The 23524-nt window shown below is 62.5% G+C and overlaps 2 protein-coding genes across 3 annotated transcripts; one reads left to right on the top strand and one right to left on the bottom strand.

The window, feature by feature from the left end:
- Positions 1–5352: 5352 nt before the first annotated feature.
- Positions 5353–22176, bottom strand: ADSS1 (adenylosuccinate synthase 1). Its single transcript, XM_065906858.1, has 13 exons — positions 21898–22176; positions 15622–15724; positions 12686–12748; positions 12054–12104; positions 11785–11851; positions 10634–10741; positions 10451–10532; positions 10052–10178; positions 8412–8566; positions 7607–7731; positions 6967–7064; positions 5796–5945; positions 5353–5724 (listed from the first exon to the last, which is right to left on the bottom strand). The coding sequence occupies exons 1-13, from the start codon at positions 22087–22089 to the stop codon at positions 5672–5674; spliced, it is 1374 nt and encodes a 457-aa protein (XP_065762930.1). The 5' UTR covers positions 22090–22176; the 3' UTR covers positions 5353–5671.
- Positions 5925–10625, top strand: LOC136147441 (uncharacterized). 2 transcript variants are annotated; one of them, XM_065906859.1, is made up of 5 exons: positions 5925–6051; positions 6256–6349; positions 6649–6712; positions 7031–7183; positions 10254–10625. In XM_065906859.1, the coding sequence occupies exons 1-5, from the start codon at positions 5972–5974 to the stop codon at positions 10415–10417; spliced, it is 555 nt and encodes a 184-aa protein (XP_065762931.1). In that variant the 5' UTR covers positions 5925–5971; the 3' UTR covers positions 10418–10625. The 2 variants fall into 2 exon arrangements, with proteins under 2 accessions (XP_065762931.1, XP_065762932.1); XM_065906860.1 differs by lacking the exon at positions 10254–10625 and adding an exon at positions 8377–8516 and having other exon boundaries at positions 6256–6401.
- Positions 22177–23524: the final 1348 nt, after the last annotated feature.

Here is a 23524-nt window from a genome sequence, read left to right as displayed (position 1 = left end):
GGGTTTGATCCCTGGTTGGGGAACTAGATCCCACATGCAACCAAGAGTTCAAGCATGCTGCAACTAAGATCTCATGTGCTGCAACTAAGGCCCGGCACAGCCAGACAGATAAATCGATATTTAAATAAAATACAATGGAGTCACAGAGAATTCCCTGGTGGTCCAGGGGTCAGGGCTCTGCATTTTCACTGCTGAGGGTTGAGGGTTCAATCCCTGGCCATTCCACAAGTGGCATGGTCAAAGATTTAAAAAATAAATTGGAGTCAGGAGGCCAGAAGAGGGAGCAAGCACACCCGGTGTGTGTGCTGTATGCTCAGTCACTTCAGCCGTGTCCGACTCTTTTCTGTGGACTGTAGCCTGTCAGGCTCCTCTGTCCATGGGATTCTCCAGGCAAGAATACTGGAGTGGGTTGCCACGCCCTCCTCCAGGGGATCTTCCCGACCTAGGAATTAAATCCTATCTCTGGTGTCTCCTGCATTGCAGGCAGGTTCTTTACCTACTGAGCCACCTGGGAAGCCAAGCACACCCTGCCACACCACATTAACTGCAGACCCAATAGGAAGAGAGCACCTTGCCTTACTTCACTAATAGGAGGAGGAAGGAAGAACTTCTCCACTCCTGGCAACAAGCCAGCCAGTAAACGACCGCTTACATGCCAAAGTCTCAGTTTCCACCAATGGACTCTTTGCTTAGATGGGCCCCTCCTAATTACCCCTTCTCTATTAAAGAAGTGCCTCTTCTTTGTTCTCCCGACTTGCCTGTGGTTTGCCATAGATTGCATGTTCCAAATTGCAACTCTTGGCTGTTTCCAAATAAATCGATTTTGCTGGTCTCTTTTATTGTTGGTCAACAGTGTATAATTAAGGTGTGCATTATATGTGCCAATTTCTTGTTCTGTGTCAATTATATCTTGATATATGTTGGCTCATAGGAAAAGCAAGAGAATTCCAGAAAAAATCTATTTCTGCTTCACTGACTACACTAAAGCCTTTGACTCTGTGGATCACAACAAACTGGAAAATTCTTAAAGAGATGGGGATACCAGACCATCTTACCTGCCTCCTGAGAAACCTGTATGCAGGTCAGGAAGCAACAGTTAGAACTGGACATGGAACGACAGACTGCTTCCAAATAGGAAAAGGAGTACATCAAGGCTGTATATTGTCACCCTGCTTATTTAACTTATATACAGAGTTCAGTTCAGTTCAGTCACTCAGTCATGTCCAACTCTTTGCGACGCTATGGACTGCAGCACATCAGGCCTCCCTGTCCATCACCAACTCCTGGAGTTTCCTCAAACTCCTGTCCATTGAGTCAGTGACGCCATCCAACCATCTCATCCTCTGCTGTCCCCTTCTCTTTCCTCAATCTTTCCCAGCATCAGGGTCTTTTCTAATGAGTCAGTTCTCGCATCAGGTGGCCAAAGTATTGGAGTTTCAGCTTCAGCACCAATCCTTTCAATGAATATTCAGGTCTGATTTCCTTTAGGATGGACTGGTTGGATCTCCTTGCCGTCCAAGGGACTCTCAAGAGTCTTCTCCAACACCACAGTTCAAAAGCATCAATTCTTCAGCACTCAGCTTTCTTTATGGTCCAACTCTCACATCTATACATGACCACTGGAAAAACCATAGCTTTGACTAGACAGACCTTTGTTGGCAAAGTAATGTCTTTGCTTTTTTTTTTTTTTTTTCTTTGCTTTTTAAAGATGCTGTCTAGGTTGGTCATAACTTTTCTTCCAAGGAGCAGGTGCCTTTTAATTTCATGGCTGCAATCACAATCTGCAGTGATTTTGGAGCCCCCCAAAATAGTCTCTCACTGTTTCCACTCCCCATCTATTTGCTGTGAAGTGATGGGACCAGATGCCATGATCTTAGTTTTCTGAATATTGAGTTTTAAGCCAATTTTTTCACTCTCCTGTTTCACTGTCATCAAGAGGCTCTTTAGTAGAGTACATTATGTACTCTACGCAGAGTACATCATGTGAAATGCTGGGCTGGATGAATCACAAGCTGGAATTAAGATTGCCAGGAGAAATATCAACAACCTCAGATATGCAGATGACACCATCCTTATGGCAGAGATTGAAGAGGAACTAAAGAGCCTCTTGATGAAGGTTGAAGAGAAGAGTGAAAAAGGTGGCTTACCACTCAGCATTCAAAAAACTAAGATCATGGCATCTGATTCCATCACTTCATGGCAAACAGATGGGAAAAAATAGAAACAGTAGCAGATTTTATTTACTTGGACTCCAAAATCACAGCGGAAGGTGACTGCAGCCATGAAATTAAAAGATGCTTGCTCCTTGGAAGAAAAATTATGACCAACCTAGACAGTGTATTAAAAAGCAGAGACATCACTTTGCCGACAAAGTTCCATATAGTTAAAGCTATGGTTTTTCCAGTAGTCATGTATGGATGTGAGATTTGGACCATAAAGAGGCTGAGCACGAAAGAAGTGATGCCTTTCAACTTTGATGCTGGAGAAGACTCTTGAGAGTCCCTTGGAGATCAAATCATTCAATCCTAAAGGAAATCAACCCTGAAAATTCATTGAAAGGACTGATGCTGAAGCTGAAGCTCCAATAGTTTGGCCACCTGATGTGAAGCGCTGACTCATTGGAAAAGACCCTGATGCTGGGAAGATTGAGAGGAAGAGAAGGGGGTGACAGAAGATGAGATGGTTGGATGGCATCACTGACTCAATAGACATGAGTTTGCTTAAAGCCCAGGAGATGGTGAAGGACAGGGAAGCCTGGTGTGCTGAAATTCATGGGGTTGCAGAGTCAGACACAACTTAGCGACTGAACAAGAATAGCAATCACATGATTGATAATTCTTTTTAAGTCCTTACCTCCAAATACAGTCACAGTCTGAGGTGCTAGGAGTTGAGGTGTCCACATGTGAATTCCAGGGGGACACAAGCTGGCCCATAAGTGGCGCCATGCTCTGTGCCAGGCTCTCGGGGGTGGTGTTGGGCAGAGCCAACTGGGTCCCTGCCCTCTGGTGGGACAACTGTTACCAAAGGGAAAGTACAAGGGGCTATGGAAGCAGAGTAAGGAGACCTACCTTGCCCGGAAGACTGGCTGGCCGGAAACCAAACACAGGCGAAGCATCTGTGGAATGGCACAACTTGATCTTAGAAAGTCGGACTTTCTGGAATTGAATACACGTCAGATGAGGAAGGGACATGCGCTGTGTTTCCCCAGAAGTGCAGCAAAGCTCCCCTCCGACAAATGCAGAGGGGCAGGGCTGGCCGGAAATGTTTTCGCTAAAATATATTAATCACAGTTTCCCCGGGGTCCTAAAATTTTGAGTTACTTATCATCTCAGTTGTGTACCGTGGTTGCATTACTTTGCGTGACTGTTAGATTGGGAAATAGTTTACTGATAGTACAGCTGTGTGCACGAACGTCCCCTGGATGGTCCGCAGGTCCACCCGTTCCCATGGTGACCCGGCGCCCCGCCCCGCCCCGCAGGAGTGCTCGGTGCTCGGCATTCCACGCAGGGCGGGCTCGCTGTGCGCACGGCCCGTCGTGCCTGACTTCACCCTCAGCTGGCTGACTCGAGACCGTCCAGGGTCCCGCACCCCCCGTGGTCTCCTCCTGCTGTTGCTGAGTGTCTTCCGTGTGTAGATGGGCCACAGCTTTTGTTGACCTGTGGACAGGCACGTGGGCCGTGCGGGGTTTCGGCTCTGATGAAGGCAGCTGCTCTGAACATCCCCTTCTAAGGCTTTTTCTGGACATTCATGGGTCAGTCCCTAGGAGCGGAATGGCTCGGTGGTAGGGTAATGAACATTAACCTTCTGAGCAAAACGACAGCTTTCCAAAGGATCAAAAACACATTTTATCGAGCAACATCCTCAAATCACTTACTTGTCTTTTCCCTACATATTCAGTTGAGACCAGTGTAAGCTCCTCTATCCTGGGCGTCTGCTGTTGGCGCCAAGGAGAAGGGGCACCAGGTTATAATTGCTCAGACCCTCACAGCTCGTGATACTGAGAGAAGGCGGCTAACCTCACCCCCCACCCTCCCATCTCTGGACCACACAAGGGCGAGGATGCCGGTGCCAGGCAAGAATGACGTCCCCTCTAGTTTGGTGTCTTTTCTGTAAAACTTCTGCTGGTGCTCAGACATACTGCCTGGGGCTGCCTCCCCAAGATGTGGTCCAGAGCTGGAAGGAAAAAAACAACTTGTATTGGAGTGAAGGATTTAGCGGCAGCTTTCTAATCTAAGTTGCAGGCTGACCTTGCCGAGTCAGGAGTGCAGCTTTTTACACAGAACAAAGTGATTTCTGTTTCTTCTGAAAAATGCCTGCTCTGGTTGATTGCCCAGAGTGTGCACCCATCTGTTGTAGCAGGACGGGATGAGACGGTCATCTGGTCAGGAGAAGCACAGTCCCCGGGGGGAGGGAGGAGAGCTGGGGTCCACTTCCTCCTTCCCTGAGAGCTCACCCTGCCTCGGGGCTCTCTCCTTTCCTCCCCCTTGCTCTGTCATGAAGGGAAATAATTCTCGGGGAACGCCAAGGCCAGTTTCTCCTGGTGTTTCTCACTTCTGGCCCTGCTGCCTGAGGAGGCTGGTCCACGCATGTGCTCCTGCATTCGTTCAAATCACCAAAAGCCAGTCTCGGCCGCTTGGGAAAGCTCGCTAGTGTGTGTGAAGCCACACTCTCGGTATGTGGCCTGTTCACCTAATACCCTGTCACAAGAGACCGGGACTCCAGGGTGCGAGGCGGTGACACCGCGCCCTGCAGAACTTCCTGGGGCTGGCGGGGTCCATGGGAAGCAAGCCGGGTTGGCACCTGCCCAATGTCAGTGAACCCAGATGGCATCCTCAGCTCTAGAAAATGAGGATTTAGGCCTGGTGGACTCCGAGTCTCTCCAGATGTATAAGCCCTTCCCTCTCTGAAATGATACCAAAAGGCCAATTATTTTTCTAAACTGACCACACACTCTGAAGCATTGTTGAATGAGCCGAGTATGGCTTCCAGTTGAGCACAGACCACAGTAGGGTCTCTGCAGGTTCTGCCAGCTGAGAAGGGTCTTCTTCTCCCAGGGGACACAGGGTGGGGGCAGAGGGCATCCCACTGAAGGCAGGGGCTGCCGTGTGGGGAAGGGCTCTGGGATCTAGAGTCTGCGGAGACGTTCAGTTTTGGAAAACATGCTTCATGCCCGTGGTCTTCCTTCCCTGGGCTGCTCCCAATCTGTTGCCTGAGCAAACAAACGGCTTGGCTTCCTGACACTGAAAATGTGAGTCACCCAGGCTGCTGATGCTGGCGAGCGGTGCCTTTCAGCAGTTAGAAGTCGAAGCAACAATGACGAAGTCAGAAAAAAACCTGCACTGATCACTGCTGTTCAGAGGCTGTGGGATTTGTTTATTGCTCAGAGGCTCCAACTGCATAGACAACCACGTGACAGTTCATGAGCCAGAAAAGGGCTCTGGTTTGAGCTGATGTGAAATAGCAGGATTTAAAAAAATGTACACAACACTGGCTTTCAGATGTTTCAAGTTTTTGTAGAAATCAGTGGGTTGGGCTGAAGGCTTAAAGAGAAATACAAAAGTACAGAAAATAGCTTTCAAATCTCTTTGTTTACGGCGTTGGTTCTGCCAGCCGAGGAAAGGACACGACGTGGCTACATGGCATGGCCCGCTGGGGTCAGCTCCGGCTTTGCCTAAAACAGCTGGATCATCGAATCTCTGGACTTGCCGACACCAACCCATTTCACTGCAAGGGGAAGGGGAGGTTTAGCCCGGGGTGAGGCGGGTGGAGGGGGTGGCCGGACGCAGGGCACCCACCTGCCACTCCGACGTGGTTCTCCACGAAGCGGATGTAGCTCTGGGCCTGCGGGGGGAGGTCCTCCCACTTCCGGGCGCCCGTGGTGTCCGCCTTCCACCCTGGCAGCGTCTCATACTCCACCTCCACCTTCTGCAGGATCTCCTGGTTGGCTGCGGACACAGGCCGGGTGAGCCACATGCCGCCAACGTCCACACGGACACGGGCCTGGGACCCCAGCCTGGGGTCTGCTTGCCCCAGGGCTCGGGGGCAGAGAAGGCAAGTGGCCCTGCCTGATCTTCTCAGGGCTGGGGGCTGGTTCTGGGACGCTGCCTATTCCTCTTCCAGCCCAGGGGACACGGCATCCTGGCCCTGGATTCCAGGGGACACCTCAGTTGAGGAGTTCTGAGGTCCCCATGTCCAAGGGGATTTGAGGTCCTGCAGTGTTAGGGTTCCTGAAGAATCTTATGTTCCCCTCCCCAGGGCAAGGATCCCACTTGGTCTGGACTCCCAGCCTCACAGCAGACGCCAACCACCCCTGTGGTCTGAAATTGCTGGAAGGAGCTGTCTACCGCAAGTACACGCCCTGAGTCCCAGCGCTCCCCGGCTGTGTCCTCTCGGAGCTCAGAGTCAGTCGGTCTTGGGGACGCTGGCCGAGAGGACGCGCGGGGCTCCCACAGCCAGGAGGCTGCACACGCATGCTGGGGGCAGCGGGGGCAGGGGTGGGGTCATCCGTGACCCCAGGCCAGACGCACAGGCAACTGTGAAGCCAGGAAAGCATCGCTGCCTTTACGCTTTCTAGAAGGGACACTCGCTTGGTGACAGAAACTTCAGGGAGGCCTTAAAAAGTCCAACCAGACACATGTGTTTTCTTAGGTCAACATCATCTTCCTGTTGGTCCAGCACTTGGAGCGTCCAGAGCCCATGTCTGCTATTTCAGGTGAGTCCCCAGCTCCGGGGAGGTGAGCCTTGACCCTGGGGGTTCCCCAGGGTCTTGGGGTCAGGGTGGCCCCTGAGTCCCTCTGAGCCCCCCCCAGAGCGCGGACGCGCAGGCCTCCGGTCGGGGTGACAACCTGCTGCAGACAGAAGTGGGAAGAGTCTCCGACCGGGGCTCCCCCGCGTGACCGACACGCACACGCTGTCCCTTCCGCCCGAGACCAGTGGCCAAGGGAAGGAGGGCGGCGGCGCCCGCACCTGGGAAGTAGGGGATCCGCTTCCCGCCGAGCTTGTACGCCACGCCGACCTTGATCTCGTCCAGGGTGTCCAGGATGTCCAGCTTCGTCAAGGCCAGCCTGCCCAGAGCACAGAGAAGCCGAGGGGCGGTCAGCCACCAACGCTGCTCCCGCCCAGCCCCACCCCTCGCTCCTCCTGTTCACGGGACTAGGACGCAGGATGGCCGAGCCCACGACGGGTAGGTCGGGAGCCCAGCACTGCCCCGTCCCCACGGCCCAGCAGAACAGGGGTCTGGATGGCAGGCTGGGCCCGGCTCAGCGGAGGGTCTGGCAGCATGGACTCGCTGGCTCCAGGAGAGCCGTCTGCACCGCTTCTGGGAGTGGGACGCCCTCTGGGCTCACGATGTCTCGTTCCCTGTCTGTGCTCAGGAGCCGGTGCAGGGCTGGCCCCAAGGTGCCTTGGACAGCCCTCCCCATCACCCCCCAGAGGCCTCGCTGTGTGGAGGGGTCTCCCCGGGGCGAGGTCATCCTGTGTGGGGAGGACCATGGCCCTGAGCTGCGAAGCCCGGCTGCCCTGCTCCTGTGGCGTCTGGGGAGTTGGGGCTGGGTCCCCGGGGGACAGGTGCCCAGGGCGGGGAGTGGGCCGCCTCATCACCACCCACGCGGTGAATCCGTTGACCATGTGGGCATATCTCAGGATCATCAGGTCCAGCCAGCCGCAGCGCCGCTTCCTGCCCGTGGTCACGCCCCACTCATGGCCGCGGCTCTGCAGCAGGTCCCCGATCTCCTGCGGGGCGACAGAGAGGGCCCAGGGGCTGCGGAGATGGAGCCCGAGCCGGCCTCCTGCCCCGCCCTCCCACGGCCCCTGATGACCACCCCTCTTCACGCCTGCTCACCCGCCCCGGGCATGCCTGCCCCAGCTGAGCCTCATGACCGCAGGCCCCGTCCTAGCCCCGTGGGCAGGTGAGGGTGGATCCGCCAGACCCCGCAGCTGCCCTCGAGCAGGCTGTGTGCTTATTTTGTGCTTCTTTCTCCGGGGTTCACAACCCTGCCCAGCACGACCCCTTCCTGCTCTGGCCCCCGCGCGCCTGCTCAGGACAGCAGCCTCGTGTCCCTCCAGCCTCGCAGGCACAAGGCCAGGGAGAGGAAGGTGGGGGCCGTCCTGAGCGCCCAGAGACACCCAAGAGGCTGCAGGGCAGTTTGCTGGGGTGAGGTGGGGCACTGCTCCTGCCCTGCTCTCGCCCAGCTGGGACCAAACCCAGGCTCGCTCAGCCCCAGGAGGAAGGCAGCCCGGGCGCCCAGGCCGGGCCAGAGAGAAGGCTTTCAGGGTCCTTCCTGAGCCAGGGGCTCCGCGGGACAGTCACGTGGTGGGGGGGTGGCTGCGGCTGCAGCCTCAGCATCTTCTCTGTGGCCTCCCCCGCCCCTCCACCAGCTGCCCGTGCACGTCCCTCAGGGCTGGGGACTCACGTTGATCTGCTCGGTGGGGAAGGCGCCAATGCCCACGCGTGTGGTGTAGGCCTTGACCACGCCGTAGACCTCACCTATGTTCTGGGGCGGGATGCCCAGGCCGGTGCACACGCCGCCCACCGTGCAGTTGGAGGACGTCACAAAGGGGTAGGTCCCTGCGAGACAGAGTCAGTCGGGCTGCCACCCCGCAGGAACCCTGGCGCGGGGTCACCCCGGTGGTCCCAGGGGCCATCCAGGGGGCAGGGCCGACACACGGTGCTGTGTGTGTGAGCTGGGCGGGGGGGAGAGGCCCTCGGGCTTGGACGGTGGGTGCCTTGCCTGCACCAGGCAGCCTCGGGGCTGGTGTGTCCCTGGGCCTGGGACAGCAGGGACAGAGGCCCAGGTGGGGCAGTCAGAGCTTCCGGACCCAGCCGGTCTCTTCCTCATCCCCATCTCTCATCCCCCTCCCTTATCCCCATCATCCCCCTCATCCCTATCCCTCATATCCCCTCATCTCCATTCTTCATCCCCATCCCTCATCCCCCCTCATCCCCCCTCATCCCCCTCCCTCATCCCCCTCCCTCATCCCCCCTCATCTCCATTCCTCATCCCCCCTCATCTCCATTCCTCATTCCCCTCATCTCCATTCCTCATTCCCCTCATCTCCATCCCTCATTCCCTTCATCTCCATCCCCTATCCCCTTCCCTCATCCCCCTCATCCCCCCTCATCTCCATCCCTCATCCCCCCTCATCTCCATCCCTCATCCCCCCTCATCTCCATTCCTCATCCCCCTCATCTCCATTCCTCATTCCCCCTCATCTCCATTCCTCATTCCCCTCATCTCCATCCCTCATTCCCTTCATCTCCATACCCTATCCCCTTCCCTCATCCCCCTCATCCCCCCTCATCTCCATCCCTCATCCCCCTCATCTCCATCCCTCATCCCCCCTCATCTCCATCCCTCATCCCCCCTCATCTCCATCCCTCATTCTTCCTCATCTCCATTCCTCATTCCCCTCATCTCCATCCCTCATTCCATTCATCTCCATCCCCTATCCCCTTCCCTCATCCCCCTCATCCCCCCTCATCTCCATCCCTCATCCCCCCTCATCTCCATCCCTCATCCCCCCTCATCTCCATCCCTCATCCCCCCATCTCCATCCCTCATCCCCCTCATCCCCCTCCCTCATCCCCCATCTCCATCCCTCCTCCCCCTCATCCCCCTCCCTCACCCCTCCCTCATCCCCCATCCCCCTCTCATCCCCCTCAACCCCCTCTCTCATCCTCCACACCTTCCCTCATCCCCCATCTCCATCCCTCATCCCCCTCCCTCATCCCCCTCATCCCCATCCCTCATCCCCCCTCATCTCCATCCCTCATCCCCCCATCCCCATCCCTCATCCCCCATCCCCCATGCCCCCTGATCGCCCTCATCTCCATCCCTCATCCTCCTCATCCCCCTCCCTCATCCCCCCTCATCCCCATCCCTCCTCCCCAACCTAGCCTCTCTTCTCCCCTCCCGGCTGAAGTTACGGGCAGAGGGCAGTATGACTGTTTCCAGAGCACAGAGGGCAGTTTGGGTGGAAGGCGAGCCCACCACAGCTGTCTCCTCGGTAGACAGAAAAGGCAGGGCTCGTGGGGCTCTGGATGGGGACGTACCGAAGTCAATGTCAAGGAGGGCTGCGTTGGCGCCCTCCACAAGGATCTTCTTGGGGGGGCCGTGGAGCGCCTCGTACATGAAATAAACGCCGTCTCGGACCATGGGGCGGATCCGCTCAGCGAAGCCCTGGGAGAAGAGGCCAGGATGCAAGAAGGGGGTCCACCCAGCTCTGGCCTCCTCCCCACAGCCTCTGTCTTCCAGCAAACTCCTGCCCAGCGAGGGTGTCTGCACATATCCCTGTGGGTCCATCCCGTCTACATCTAGAGCGCCAGACGAGGCTGGAGGAGCTGGGGTCTGGCCCTGGAGGTTTCCAGAAGGGCTCCGTGCGGACATCCTCCTGTCTCCCGCCCGCTCCATCCCTCTAGCAGTGAGCTGGGACACCGGGTGCTCAGCTCTACCTTGAGCCTTTTGAGTTGACCTTCCACGTCGATTTCCAAACTGGGGAACATGGACTGGTGCTGCTGCGCCAGGTTCTTGAACCTGCGGAAGCGACAGTGACGGCCACCCCGCCTCCCCGGAGCCCCGCGCCCGCCTCCCTGGCCCGGCCTCCCCCAGCCCAGGGCCGGGGACGGGTCAGGTACCGGGTGGAGAACTCATCAAAGTCGGACAGGAGGTCACAGATGCGGAGGCCGGTGCGGGCGGCCTTGGACGAGTAGGCTGGCCCGATCCCTTTCCGGGTGGTGCCGATGCTGGAAGACAGGCCAAGGGCCATGAGCCCAGGGGGACCAGGCGGGCCTGCCGGAACTGGGGGAGGAGCCTGGGAACCCGGGGCCCCCCGGCCAACCCTCAGCCAGCCCTCAGCGTCCACCCCCATAAACCAAGGTCGAGCCGGGCGATGCCCGAGGGCCCTTCCCAGCCACAGCCCCGGGGGCTGGGTGGCCGTGGGAACCCCTGGACGCCTCTGACAGCCAGCTCCCGAGACCGGGAGCTGCGGGGCAGCACGTGGGTCCAAGTCCCGGCCCTGCCCCTCCCGTGGCCCCCTGAGGCCCAGTGACCGGCAGTGCCCTTCCTGGCCCGGCTGCCTTCTGCCCGGCACTGAGGCTGCTGCCCTGGGCACCTCCATCTCCTCAGAACTGCAGCCTAGCAGGGCCACGCTGTGCCCACTGCCCACCACAGCCCAGCCCAGGAGCGAACGGGGAGGCCCAGCGTCGCCCCTGTGTGGCCGAGCCCTGTGTGTGCGCGCACGCTTGTGAGTGCATGTTTACATGCGAGCATGTGTGCACTTGCGTGTGAGCGCGTGCTGTGCGTACATGTGTGTCCCTCTGAGTGTGCACGGCAGTGTGTGTGATCTATGCACATGCATGCACTGGTGTGCGCCTGTGGGCACACGTGTGTGAGAAGGAGGGTTCTGGTCTGCGTCACTCCCGTCCCGGCTCTGACACTGTCCCTGGCCCACTGCAGTGAACGACTCTGGAGAACCATGACGGGCCACCGCGGGCAGGCTTTGGCGCCCAGTGGAGCTGCGGTCAAGGCTGGCCTGGGACTCCAGCAGGGGCGGTGGGCGGCGCGGCAGGTGACGGACGGCACGGGCGCTCCCGGGGGTGGCCCTGGGGAGGACCGCACGGCCCCGGGGAGAGGCGGCTCGCCTGGGCTTCAGGGCTGGGGAGGCGCAGGGTGAACTGACGGACGCTGTCCTCGGGTCTCTGGTGGACGCACGGCACCCCCCACCCGACATGCTCCCAACTGTCCGGCCGCGGACTCGAGGCCCGGGGGCAGCGCAGACGCCACTCACTTCTTGCCCTCCTGGGCCTGCCGCTGCACCTCCTGGAGCCCATCCACTGCCTGGTGAAAGTCGAACACTGCCGGGCGGGCAGGCGGGAGAGAGAGATGGTTACGGGGCTTCTGGGGACACCACGGGCCCCTCCCCCAGGCCTCAGTTTCCCCATCTGCCTGTGCTGGCAGTCATCCAGACCCGGCACCCCCAGGAGAACCTCGGAGAAGGCCTGGGGGGGCGCCCAGGGTCACGTGTTCACAGGCGGGGGGGGAAGCCCCGGGACTCACCGAGGTGGGCCCGGTCAGAGATGACGAGCCTCTTCTCCCAGTCCTTCAGGCCTGTGGACATAGCACGCGGTCGGCGACGGGCCTGCCCCTGGGGACCTGGGGACATCCACTCGCATCCCCACGGGCAGCTATCTCCTCACGGGCTCCGTCCCAGCGCCTCCCCGAGCCCATGTTCCAGGGCCAGGGCCCGCTGCCTCCTTTCGTGCCTGTGCTGAGCCTGGGACCTGAGGCGGAGGCTCCGCTTCCTCCAGGGCAGCTCAGGGCTGTGTGTTGCCCACCTGCCTCTTGACAACCACCGGGGGCCCGCCTGCCTGCATGCCTGGCTGGCGGCTTTGGTCACCGCCTGCCCGCCTCCTGCCTCTGACCAGCCCCCGGGGACCACCCCTTCCCTGCAGGGATGTCGGCCCCACCGCCCCCAGTCTCGGGACATCAGGGGCAAAGTCCTGGAGAGCCTGAGTCTGCAACTCCTGGTGTCACCGGTCCCCAGTGTCATGAAAGCGTGCCTGTGACAACGAGGCTGTGGCCTGAAGCCAAAGTCTGGGGCCCCTGGACTGCGTGCTTGCTCTCAGGCTTCCGGTGTGAGCAGGGTCAGCAGGCCCAGGCGGGGCGGCTCCGCTGGGACATGGACCTACCTTTCTTCTCGTTCTTCTCTGCTTCTTCAAACAAGCCCGGCAAGTGGACAACCACTCCATTGCCTGCGACACATGGACACGAGATTGAGCTGGGTCACAGACAGAGGGACTTCACACTTAAAACTCTGTGAAATTCACGCCCTCATGCTGACAGCTACATCGTTCATGATGGCTAAGATGGGGGAACAATCCGGCAGTCTGTCAGTGGACATCAATGATGGATAAAGAAAATGTGGTACAACCGCATGGCGGGATTATTATACAGCCGTGAAAAGGAAGGGAATGCTGCCACAGGCCTCCACACGGATGAACTTCAAATACTCTACGTAAAGTGTGGAAGTGTTCGTCGCTCAGTCGTGTCTGACTCTTTGTGACCCCATGGACCACAGCCAGGCTCCTCTGTCTATGGAATTCCCCAGGCAAGAATACTGAAGTGGGTAACTAGTCCCTTCTCCAGGGGATCTTCCCCACCCAGGGATTGAACCTGGGTCTCCTGCATGGCAGGGCAGATGCTTTAACATCTGAGCCAGCAGGGAAGCCCCCCTGTGAAATAAATAATAAATAAATGAAGTGAAGTAAGGCAGACACTAAAGGACATTCTTGTGTGACCCCCTTGTACGAGGTTCCTGGAGGAGTCAGACCCGCAAGGACAGAAGGCAGGGTGCTGGGGCCCAGGGGCGAGGGGAGGGAGGGGAGTGAGAGTTCGGGGCAGACAGAGTTTCTGTTTAGGGAGAAGACAGAGCTGTGCAGACGGACACGGTGATGCTGCATGACAACACGGATGTACTCGAGGCTACTGAACTGGACGGTTAAAAATGGTTAAGATGGAAAATTTATTTTTGCCATGAGGAGCTTAATAATCCTCATTAAGATGCTAAATTCCCAGGATGCAATTCGGAAGAAATAAGTGGTTAAATTGCATGCTGGGCCAACGTTCCCTGATCGTCACATAGCTCGCTGTCAGCTGTGTGGTGGGTCAGGGTCAGCTCAGATGTGGTCAGCTCACATCTGGTCAACTCAGATGTGCCTGTCCCCTCCCCAGACTCAGCTCTCAGGTGACCGCTGAGCTGCCCAGGGCTTCTGAGAAGATTCCACGTTTAAAAAAAAAATCAGTGCACGGATCTGGGGTTGCCAACTGTTTTGCCATGAAAGGGCATTTACAAAAAAGCTGTGTGGCCATTGTTTCATAAAATAGAGAGAATCTGAATATGCAGAAAGGAAGTATGGCATAAAATTTAGAAGAAAATACATGGATTTACATAAAATAAATTTTGTTTTATGAAAGATGGAACGTTTATATTATGTGTACTTTATCACAATAAAAAATGGTCCAAACAAAAGCCTTCATTTACAGAGAGCAGATGAGCGGCTGCTGGGGGAGGCCTTCAGGAGGGCGAAGGTATTCCAGAACTGAGCCGGACGGATGCACCGTCCTACCCTCGCGGGGTGCGTTTCATGGTACGTAAGTTATACCTCAATAGAGCCGTCGTGCTTGATTTACACGGCACAGAAACGGGAAAGCCGGCAGCAGGGAGAAACAGCCTCCAGCTGTTTGGTCTCGGGAGCCAGGCCTCCCCATCCCCGTAAAACTAAAGGGGGTTCTGCAGAGGGCGGGTGGCAACTCCAGGCAAGGAGGCGGCTCGCCACGGCCACGAGTTCAGCAGGGGTGCAGGCTGAAGCCAAGGCTGCCCCTTCCTCTGAGACCAAAGCCCACCGGGTGGGGCCCCCGTAGCCTTCCCCGGGGGGCGCGTCCCCTGGGCGCTGGGATTGGCGGAGGGAGACGGGACACAGGCCCAGACGGGAGTGGCTCAGAGGCAGCCGGCCACATCGAGCATGAAAGGTCATCTAAATGCCAGGAGCCCCGAGATGGCCAGGGGTCAGGGCCTGGTAGGGGCCGCGTAAGCGCCCGCACCTCCCACCCTTGCCGAGGGGCTCCCAGCAGCGGCTGGCTGGGCTGACCCTGCTTATGCTCCCGGCTCCCGGGCCACCGGGCAGACCCCCTCTCCCCTCCCCGCAGCGAGCGCTGCCTCCTTGGCCGGGTTCCCACCCAGTGGCGCCCAGCAGCCTCCTGGGGCAGACACTTGGCCCCTGGGTGCGGGGTCCTGGGTGAGCTGGAGTCCTCACCCTCCACTGGGGCCCAGTCCGCACCCACGGAGAAGCCTGTGGGTCACTGCCCCTTCCCGCTCAGCCTGAATGCCCACCGCCTGGCAGGCCCACTGCCGCTGTAGCGTCCCTGGGCTCACACCCAGGGCTGGACCCGCGCCACCAGCGGGCACATGCCTGCGGTGCCAGCCCTGCGTCCTGGGGGGCGGGGCAGTGGGCCACGTGTGTGGCCCTGCTCAGTCGTGGAAAGAGCCGGAAGGGAAGGTCCCCGAAGCTCCCGGAGGGGTGGGCGGGAGAGGGCGACGGGAAGGGGTGGGCTGGAGGAGGGCGGGGGACAGCTGCCCACGGAGAGCCCCACGCCGACCCACAGGGAGACAGACCCACGCCGCTCGCACACTCACCCACGGGTATCACACGCGCACACACTCTCACAGGCATGCACACACGCACACAGACTCACACACGTGACACCCACACTTGCATACACACGCATGCACACGCACACGCTCGCTCACACACACGCCTGCAGGCGTGCACACACACACACCCGGGGAGTCTGAGCGCTCTGGGGAGCCTCCTGCGCCCTCCGTCCATCCCTCCGTCCCAGGCGTGGGGAGAAGGGGGTCCTGGGCTCCAGCCCAGGCACTGAGGCGGGGCCCCCAGATCAGAGGCCTCTGCGAGGGTCCCCGTGGGGCTGGAACCTTGACCCTCCGGGCCCAGCCCCGCGCCCCGCTGCGTCCAGTCTGCGTATGGACCCCCGGGCTCGATGGCGTCCAGGCCTGTCCTGCTCACACCCAAGGGCTCGCAGGGCCGCGGCGGGGGCGGGCACTCACCGATGAAGGACACGGCCTTGGTGTTGATGATGCCGCTGGGCAGCAGGTGGAAGTCGTACTCCTTGCCGTCCACCACCACGGTGTGGCCAGCATTGTTGCCCCCCTGGGGACAGAAACCGGGTCAGCATCCACCCCGGGAGGCCTGCCCGGCACCTGGCTCGCTGGGGCAGCTCAAAGGCAGGCGCTCAGGAGCCCCGCCCCCGCCCAGGCCGCCCGGGTGGCAGGAGCATGAGACGCCATCTCTGCTGGGACGTGGGGAGCCTGGCCCCGTGGCTGCCTCCGATGCGTGTCTGGGGTGCCAGGGCCTGGCCAGGGCACTGGGTCCAAGAGGCAGGCTGGCCCCCACACCCAGGACCGCCTTGGGCTGACACTCCGGAGAGGCCCGCTCAGTGCAGCCCCTGAAGCCTCCACGGGCTCAGAGCCCTGCCTGCCCGCCCACGACTCCCTCTGGGGTTCCTCCTCTGACGCAGGGATGATGTGGGGAGCACAGATTCAGGCCCCGCTGCCGCACAGCCTGAACTCCGGGGGGGCAGAGGGCGGGCAGGCAGCACAGCCTTTTCGGGACCAGGAGCCAGCGTGCAACACCAGGCCCCCCCGTGGGCCTGCGCCTCCCATCTGGGAATAAAGAGGGAAAAGCCATCCTGAGGCCCACTGGGGTGGGAGGGGGAGCCAGGAGGAGGCCCCACTCAGGAGGGAAGCCAGCCTCCAGCCCCAGGTCTGGGCACAGAGGCCAGTGCAGGCCCCAACGTGGGGCCCTGGAGCCAGTGAGCAGGGCCCAGGGAGGGGACGCGTCCTGGCTGCTGCCCAGGTCAGGGGGCCTTGGAGCCCCGCCAGCCCCACCTGCTGCAAAGGCACTCGCGTATCTGTGGGGCCCCTCCATGGCTGGGCCGCCGCCCCCCACGCCCCGCTGTCCTCCTGGCTGGCAGAGGAGGCGATGGCCACTGGCTGTGAGGGTTCCAGCACCCATGCCCCTCAGGACCCAGCAGAGAGACGAGTCCCGCATGCACGTGGCCGCTCCCTGCCTGGCCAGGCCCGGCCGAACGAGGGCCGTGTCCTCCCCCAGGGGCACCTACACCTCCCGTCTCCCCCACGGAAACGGCCCAGGTGGGGGTCAGGGGGAGACCCGGCCCTGGACCTCACTTCACACTCGGGCAAGTTTAAGGAGAGCGGCCGGAGCCCGACCTCCCCTCAACGCCCCTTTCCCAGCCTCCGTCCCAGGCGCCCCCCGACGGCCCTGCAGACACCGAGTGTTCCGTGTGTCACGCGCATGTGCGGAGGCCTGTCTGGAATGACCCCGGGGTTGGAGGGGGGGCAGGCTTGCCTCTAATGACCCCTGGGGTCACTGGGTCCTGGTGTGCGTCCTAGGGCCCCTGCTGCACGACTGGGCCCTGTCCCATGGCCCGCTCACCCTGGAGGCCGGCCTGCCGCCCCCGGGTGCCTGAGCCCGGTGCTCCCCGTGGGAACCGACCACAGGCTCTGAGCCGCCGACGGCGGGAAGGGGGCCAAGGGGGGGCCCACAGGCAGAGGCGGCACAGAGCCGGGCCACAGGGCCTCAGGATGGAGCCAGCTGGCAGCGAAGCGGGTGGGTGGGCCACCAAGTAAGGGACCCCAGGGGGCTGCTGGGGCGGAGGGCGCGATGCTGACCAGATGCGGCGGGGAGAGGGGTGCGGGGGGAGAGGCGGTGGGCTCAGCCTTGAACATCTGAGGCACTGTGACTGAGGGCTGGGGTTTTGGGGTCACGGGGCCCCCCCAGAGGCCCCATCCTTACTCTGCCCTTGCCTCGGGACACGTGCAGTGCCTCCCCGCACACGAGGTTCTCTGTGCAGTTCATGCCCACGGCCCCCTTGGCCACTGTAGGTGGGGCAGCCTGGCGGAGGGGTGGGGGGACCCGAGGTCCCAGAAAAGGAGCTTCCAGGGAGACCGGGGGGCGGGCCGACGGCCTGCCGGCAGACGCTCTCCCTGTGAGCCAGAACCGCCCCCAGCCACGTCCTGCCTGTCACGGTGGGGGCCCAGACACCCTGCTCCCCTCCCTTGTTCTCAAGTGCCCAGCGCCAGTGTCAGCTGGGCCGAGCGCAGCCCACCTTTGTTTGCGGTAAACACCAGTGCCTAGGAACAGGCGCAGGCCGCCGTGGGTCCGTGGGCAGCAAACGACCCCCGCCGGCTACAGGGCCCAGGCGTCAGGCCACGGTCCACTCCCAGGGGTGTGAGCCAGCCCTGGACGTTGAGCCTGGGACCCACTGACCTGAGGGCGTCCCTCCTGGCAGCTCTGCAGAGGTCCAGGCAACCGCCCCAGAGACCCCCGTCTGCCCTTGCCCGGGGTGCGTGTGAGGTCAGGGCAGGGATATACCACCCCCCACTCCTAACGACCCAGCCCTGCTGTGGTCTGCAGTCCACAGGCCGGGAGAGCTGTGGGGCATGGCAGGGAAAAGCCACCTAGAGGGACAGCCGATTCAGAGTCCCAGGTCCAGCCTGGCGGCCCCCTCAGCGCCTTCACTCCCGGGCTGTGCTGTCTCCCTGTCCCCCCAGGTGGACAGGCTCTGGAGGATCCGGAGTGACCGGGAGCCGGCCTCACTCCTCTTGTGTGCCCGGGGGCTCCCTCGGAACTCTGCCTCCCTCCAGGCTCTCCCCTCCGTGATGGAGCCTCGGGGCAGGCACAGCCAGCTCAGAGTCCACAGGGACGCTGACGCCGCCCCCACAGCCTGGCCGGGCACTCAAAGTCCCCAGTGGATGCCACCAGGTGCCGCCCGAGCAGCAGGAATCTAAGCAAGTGGGCCTTTCTCGCTCACGGACACAGGAACGGGACCAAGGCCAAGGCCGGCCCACTCCGAGATCTGACCAGCCTGTCTCTGCAGGCGTCCTGCCAGCCCACCCTCTTTGGAGCCAGTGCAGAGTGGGCGAAGAAGGCACAGAGAGTGGGTGCGGGGCGGCAGGTCTCCGAGGCTGTGACTCTGCTCCCGGGCCTGGGCGTGGCCGCGGGCGGAGGCGGAGCCTCTGGGCGGCACGGAGAAGTGGGTTTTCTCAGGAGCGTGCCCAGCAGGCAGCAGCCAGGGGTCTGCCCTCGGAGTGGAGAGCCTTGTGAACTGCCCCCACCCCCACCGTGGTCTGGGTGAAAGCGTGGAGGTCGCGCGCCCAGGCAGTCCTCGCGCGGCTCTTTCTGGGTGTCTGCTCTGCGGGACCCTATCATCGGTTCACCCCAAACTGCTCTGCGTGTGAGGCACCGGAGTGAGGCCTAGAAGGAGGAGGGCAGGGCCCCCAGGTGGGCGCACAGGTCTTCCCTGCCCAGGGCCACGACTGCCCAGGTGACCCTGCGGAGACTGTCCCCCTGGAGCCTCTGCTGGGGGACAGGTGTCATCAGAGGGTGCACACGCGGAGGCACCACCGGCGGTCTCCCCCACAGCCCCCGACCCGGGAGGCTCCTGGGCTGGCCTGGGGTTCCAGGCGGGGGGCATTCCCGGTCTCTCTCCCAGGGAGAGAGATCCCAGGGCGCCAACAAGTCACAGGATGCGGCCCCTTACCCCGCAGGAGTGAGACCACCATGCGCTTGGCCACAGCTCCCGGGAGCTGAGGGCGCACACCCGGGCATCCCGCCCTGGACTCCGGCACCGAGCCGCCTCCCTGCCCTTGGAGGGGAGAATTGTATGTAAATCCTGCCGGGGCGCCCTGAGGCCTCAGGGCCGTGGGTGGGCCCAAAGCCTGCTGAAGGTAACTGGAAACGGAGGGACAGGTCGCGCGTGGGAAGGGCGTGACCGGGGCCCTGACAGGCAGGCCAGGCGCGTGGGCTCTCGGGCTCCCATCTGGGCGGGGGCCGGGGGGACGCCAAACAGCACGAAGGATGCCCGCGGGCACCGCAAGAGAAAGCCCGGCGCAGGGGCGGGGTCTTCCAGGGAGTGGGCGGAGCTCGCGGCCCGAGGCCGAGGCCGGCAAAGGGCGGAGGGAGGCCGGGCGTCTCTGGGGTCGCGTAGCTGCAGAGGGACCTGCGCCAGGAAGAGGGAAGGGGCGTTGGGCGGGGGGTGAGGGGAGAAGGGAGCCCGGGGGCCGCGGGCCCGGAGCAGCCCCCGGACCTGCGCCCAGGCTGCAGGGGGCCTCCCGACGCTGGGGGGAAGGTCGGGCGCCACCCACACGGGGAGGGGGAGGCAAACAGAACAGCAGGGGTCTAAGGCCCAGTCTCTGGACCCTAAGGAAGGTCTTGGGGGTCTTGGGGTGCATGCTGACCACGGGCTCCAAACCACTGAGATGGGGTGAATTGAGGGTGACCACTGGGGGCGCCTCTGGGTAGGTGGAAAGTGAGTTCCCATAAACCAGGCAGCCAAAGGCGCGCGGAGGGCTTCCCAGGTGGAACGAAGCCGAGAGGGAAGACCAGCCTGGGGGGGGGGGGTGGAGCAGCAGCAGGACCAGAGCCCTGGCCGGCCACCGGGGTGGTGGCTGCCGCTTGGGATGACCCCAAGCCCAGGTGACAGGCCAGGCGACCCTTCTGGTCACTGGGGCTGACTGGCTTCAGCCCTTCTAGACAGCCACCCAGGCAGGGCTGGACCCCAGCCCACGCTGCCCCCTACACGTGACTCTGCGGCCAGCTGCCCACTGCCCTGGCCCCTCGCTTTGAGCTGGACCCAGATCTGGGGCCAAGTGCTGTGTGAAGGCCAAGACGCTGGGCTCCAGGAAAAGTAGTCCTCCCCGGGGCAGGGGCTGGACCCTCCCCGCGCCAGCCGGAGCGCAGCGCTGGTGCCAGGCGGGTGTGGCACGCGGGAGGACCCATATGTGCCGCTTATTCCAACGGCTCAGCGGCTCTGGTCCTGTTTCCCCGTCTCACCAGCTTGTTCAGAGGGTGGAGGGGAGGTCATGGTGGGCTCCCAGGGTAGCTGGAGGACTGGATCTCAGGGAGAAGCTGGGTCAGGGAGAGGGTGCCAGGTGGGTGCCCGCTTGGGTGGGGGGCTCCAGGCGGCTCTGCCCTTGGTTGCTCCCGTCACGGCTCTCACAAGCGTCGGGCGAGGGCAGGGCCCGGCCTGCCCACCCAGGTGGCAGGGCAGAGAAGGCCTCCCTCCAGAACTGCGTCGACAGCGGGGAGCCCGGTGGTTCCGAGGCGAGGGCCCTCATGGACACCTGCCAAGCCCCGAGGTCACTTCGAGGAGGGCGGGTGAGGCTGGCCAGAGTGGGCAGGTCACACAGAGGGCCCTGAGCATCACGGCTGGAGCAGGCAGGCCCCCCAAGGGGATGTGCAGCAGACGAACCGCACGACCAGCCCAGGGGCCAGGGGAGGGGGTGTGGACTTGCTCACTGCGGCTGAGGGGCTGACTGTGGGAGGCTCCCGCCATCCCAGGAGGCACCTTCCAGAAGCCCACAGTCAGCCTGTGAGCAGCGTCTGCCCCCGCAGGCGTGCTGGCCCCCCGGCGGTGCTGAGCGCTGGGCCTCGCCTGGCGGGAGCTCAGGCATGAGGTGCCCAGAGGGCGTCCCTTCCTCACTTCTGGCAGCCTCCCTGCGCGGGGCTGTGAGCCTCAGCAAGCAGTGCACCCCTCCAGACCGACCCCCCTGCACCCCGAGCTGTAAGTCAGCCCACAGCAGCCAGCGCAGCACGGCCCGAGGGGTGCAGGAGACGACAGACAGGTGCAGAGGGCAGTCCGCAGTGGGCACAGGCCCTGTCCGGGGCCCTCGGGGGACAGAGCTTGTGTCTGGCGTCTTGGGTGGCACCACCAGCCTCGGGGTCACCCTGGCCAGAAGACCCAGGCTCCTGCCTCTTCTCCTTCGGGTCCCGGCCCGCAGTCCTGCCCGGGTCTCTGCCCCGGCTTGACTGACCCTCCTCCGCTCAGAGAGGCCATGCCGGCTCCCACTCTGGGTTCCGGCGGCAGCCTCCTCCCGCACACTGACCCCTTGTGGTCAGCCAGCTTCTGTCCGAGCCCCAGACAGAAGGAGGAAGTGCGGAGTCTGGGTGGCCTCCAAGCCACTGGGGACCTGGGGTCCCCGCCTCGCCCCCCACACTGCCCGCCCCGGTGTCACACCCATGGCACACCCCACCCCCTGAGGATCGGGTGTCCCCAACTCAGCGACTTGTATTTATAGCTCTGCCCCTGGCCCACGGCCCTGGGGGTGGGGCCGGCGGGGAAGGCGGGGTCCCTGGGGGAGGGTGGGGGAGGGAAGACGGTCTGCCCCGAGTGGGTGGGGGTGGCGACTGGGGAGGGTGTCCTGGGGGGAAGGCGTCCAAGGGGCGTGTTGGGGGGGCAGGAGGGCAGGAGGGCAGGGTCCGCCCGGATCGGGGTGGGGGAGGGGCCCGGCGCCCGCCCGCACCTGGCAGCGGCTGATGATGTCGGCGTCCGTGGCCAGCAGGTCCACCACCTTGCCTTTGCCCTCGTCCCCCCACTGCGCGCCCAGCACCACGGTCACGCGGGAGCCGGTGGTCGCCGCCTCGTGCTGCAGCCGCCCCCGCTTGACGCCGCCCGCGCTGGGGGGCCGATCGTTAGAGGCTCGGGTCCCGGACATGCTGGCTCGGCTCGTCCTCTGCGCTGGGCCGCGCGAGAGCCCGCCGCACCCGCGCGCCGCGCCATTAAAAGGAGCCGGCCCGGGGCGGGGGGCGGGGCCGGGGCGGGCTCTCGGGCGCCGTGACGCGCCGCCTAGACCTCGGGGCCCTCGGTCCCGCCCCCGCCGCCACCCGGGGCCTCGTGGGGCCGCGCGCCCGGCCGCGGGGCTCGCGGGCCGCAGGCGCGCTCCGGGGTCCCTCCAGCGCTGCCAAGCTGGAGCGACCCGTGCATGCTCCTGGGAGCGATCGCACTCGTCCTCCCCGTGGCGGGGCCTGGGCCCGGCTAACCCACGTTCGGGGGTCCAGAAACCGCGGGGGTCCCCTCCTGGGCGGGAGTGCAATTGGCCCAAAGGGAGCTGCGTCTTTGCGTTCCACGCGGGGCGCTCTGGGCGCGCACCTGCCCCACCGTGAACCCGGGACCCCGTCCTGGCGCGGGCGCCCTCTGGTGGCCACAGAGAGGACAGCCCGCCCCTCGTGCACCTGCTCAGGCGGGGACCCCCATTGCCTGTCACAGCAGACGGGCTCCACCCATCCAGGAGTGCGGCTGCCCTCCAGCCGCCCTCGGTTCTCAGGGCTCTGAGTCCAGGGAGAAGCAACGGTGTCTCAGGTCACCTGGCCGGCACGGCGGACGGCGGCCACAGTGCTCACCGGCCACAGCGGGTCTCTTGGAGACCCCACCCCAAAACTTCCTTCCTGCTCCGCCTGTGCTGAGACTGGGGGCCCAGAGACGGTGCACGTGGTCTGCTGGGCTCCCGAGTTCCCGGCTGAGTGCACGGCCTGCCCAGCCCTGCAGCCCGCACACCCTAGGTGGACTTGGGCTTGGACATGACTGGCCCTACAAGTCATAGACATGCCCGGGTAGGCCCCTGGGGGCAGGGGTGGTCTATGAGGCCCCTGCCTCGGGGCTGGGAGCCATTACCTCTAGTTCCTTTCCTGGGGGACTCTTGGTACGGAGGAGCCCGGAGTCTGCCCGCTGGCCTCTGCCCAGTGCTCAGAGAGCCGCTGGGCTCCCAGGCCCGAGGCAGGGGGAGACCAGACACTCCCTGCCTGGTCCTGTCACAGCCTCGTGGGGGGTTAGGGATTCTAGCCGGGGCGGGGGTGGGGGTGGGCGCCGTGTGCTGTGCCGCACCCCATCCTCCCCCTCCCTTCTCCCTCCCCAGCCTCATCCCCAGGGCTCCTGGGCAGTGTCAGGCTCCGACCCTGGGCAGGCCGCTTGGCCCCTGTGTCTGAGTCCCTCTTGTCTCACACGGGGACACCACGGGGTACAAGTCGGGTGCCAGGCCTCCCTCGGTGACAGTGATAGGACGGGCAATGCTCCTATCCCCCCAGCCCCCGGGCCACCGGCTCTGGGAATCTGCCGGAGCTGGGCTGGGTGCAGAGCTGCAGAAGCTGAGGGTG

Source organism: Muntiacus reevesi, chromosome 15 (assembly GCF_963930625.1).
Source record: "Muntiacus reevesi chromosome 15, mMunRee1.1, whole genome shotgun sequence".
NCBI classification, from domain to species: Eukaryota; Metazoa; Chordata; class Mammalia; order Artiodactyla; family Cervidae; genus Muntiacus; species Muntiacus reevesi.
This window is presented reverse-complemented; position numbering and strand designations above follow the sequence as displayed.

Excerpts from the sequence above, each read along its gene's own strand:
- ADSS1 (XM_065906858.1), bottom strand. The coding sequence starts at position 22,089 with ATGTCCGGGACCCGAGCCTCTAACGATCGGCCCCCCAGCGCGGGCGGC. Across the intron at positions 12,105-12,685 it reads AGAGAAGAACGAGAAGAAAG|GCCTGAAGGACTGGGAGAAG; the intron begins GTAGGTCCATGT and ends CTATGTCCACAG. Across the intron at positions 10,179-10,450 it reads GTCAACTCAAAAGGCTCAAG|GGCTTCGCTGAGCGGATCCG; the intron begins GTAGAGCTGAGC and ends CTCTTCTCCCAG.
- LOC136147441 (XM_065906859.1), top strand. The coding sequence starts at position 5,972 with ATGCCGCCAACGTCCACACGGACACGGGCCTGGGACCCCAGCCTGGGG. Across the intron at positions 6,052-6,255 it reads AGGGCTCGGGGGCAGAGAAG|GGCAAGGATCCCACTTGGTC; the intron begins GCAAGTGGCCCT and ends TCCCCTCCCCAG. Across the intron at positions 6,713-7,030 it reads GCCCATGTCTGCTATTTCAG|GGTGTCCAGGATGTCCAGCT; the intron begins GTGAGTCCCCAG and ends GATCTCGTCCAG.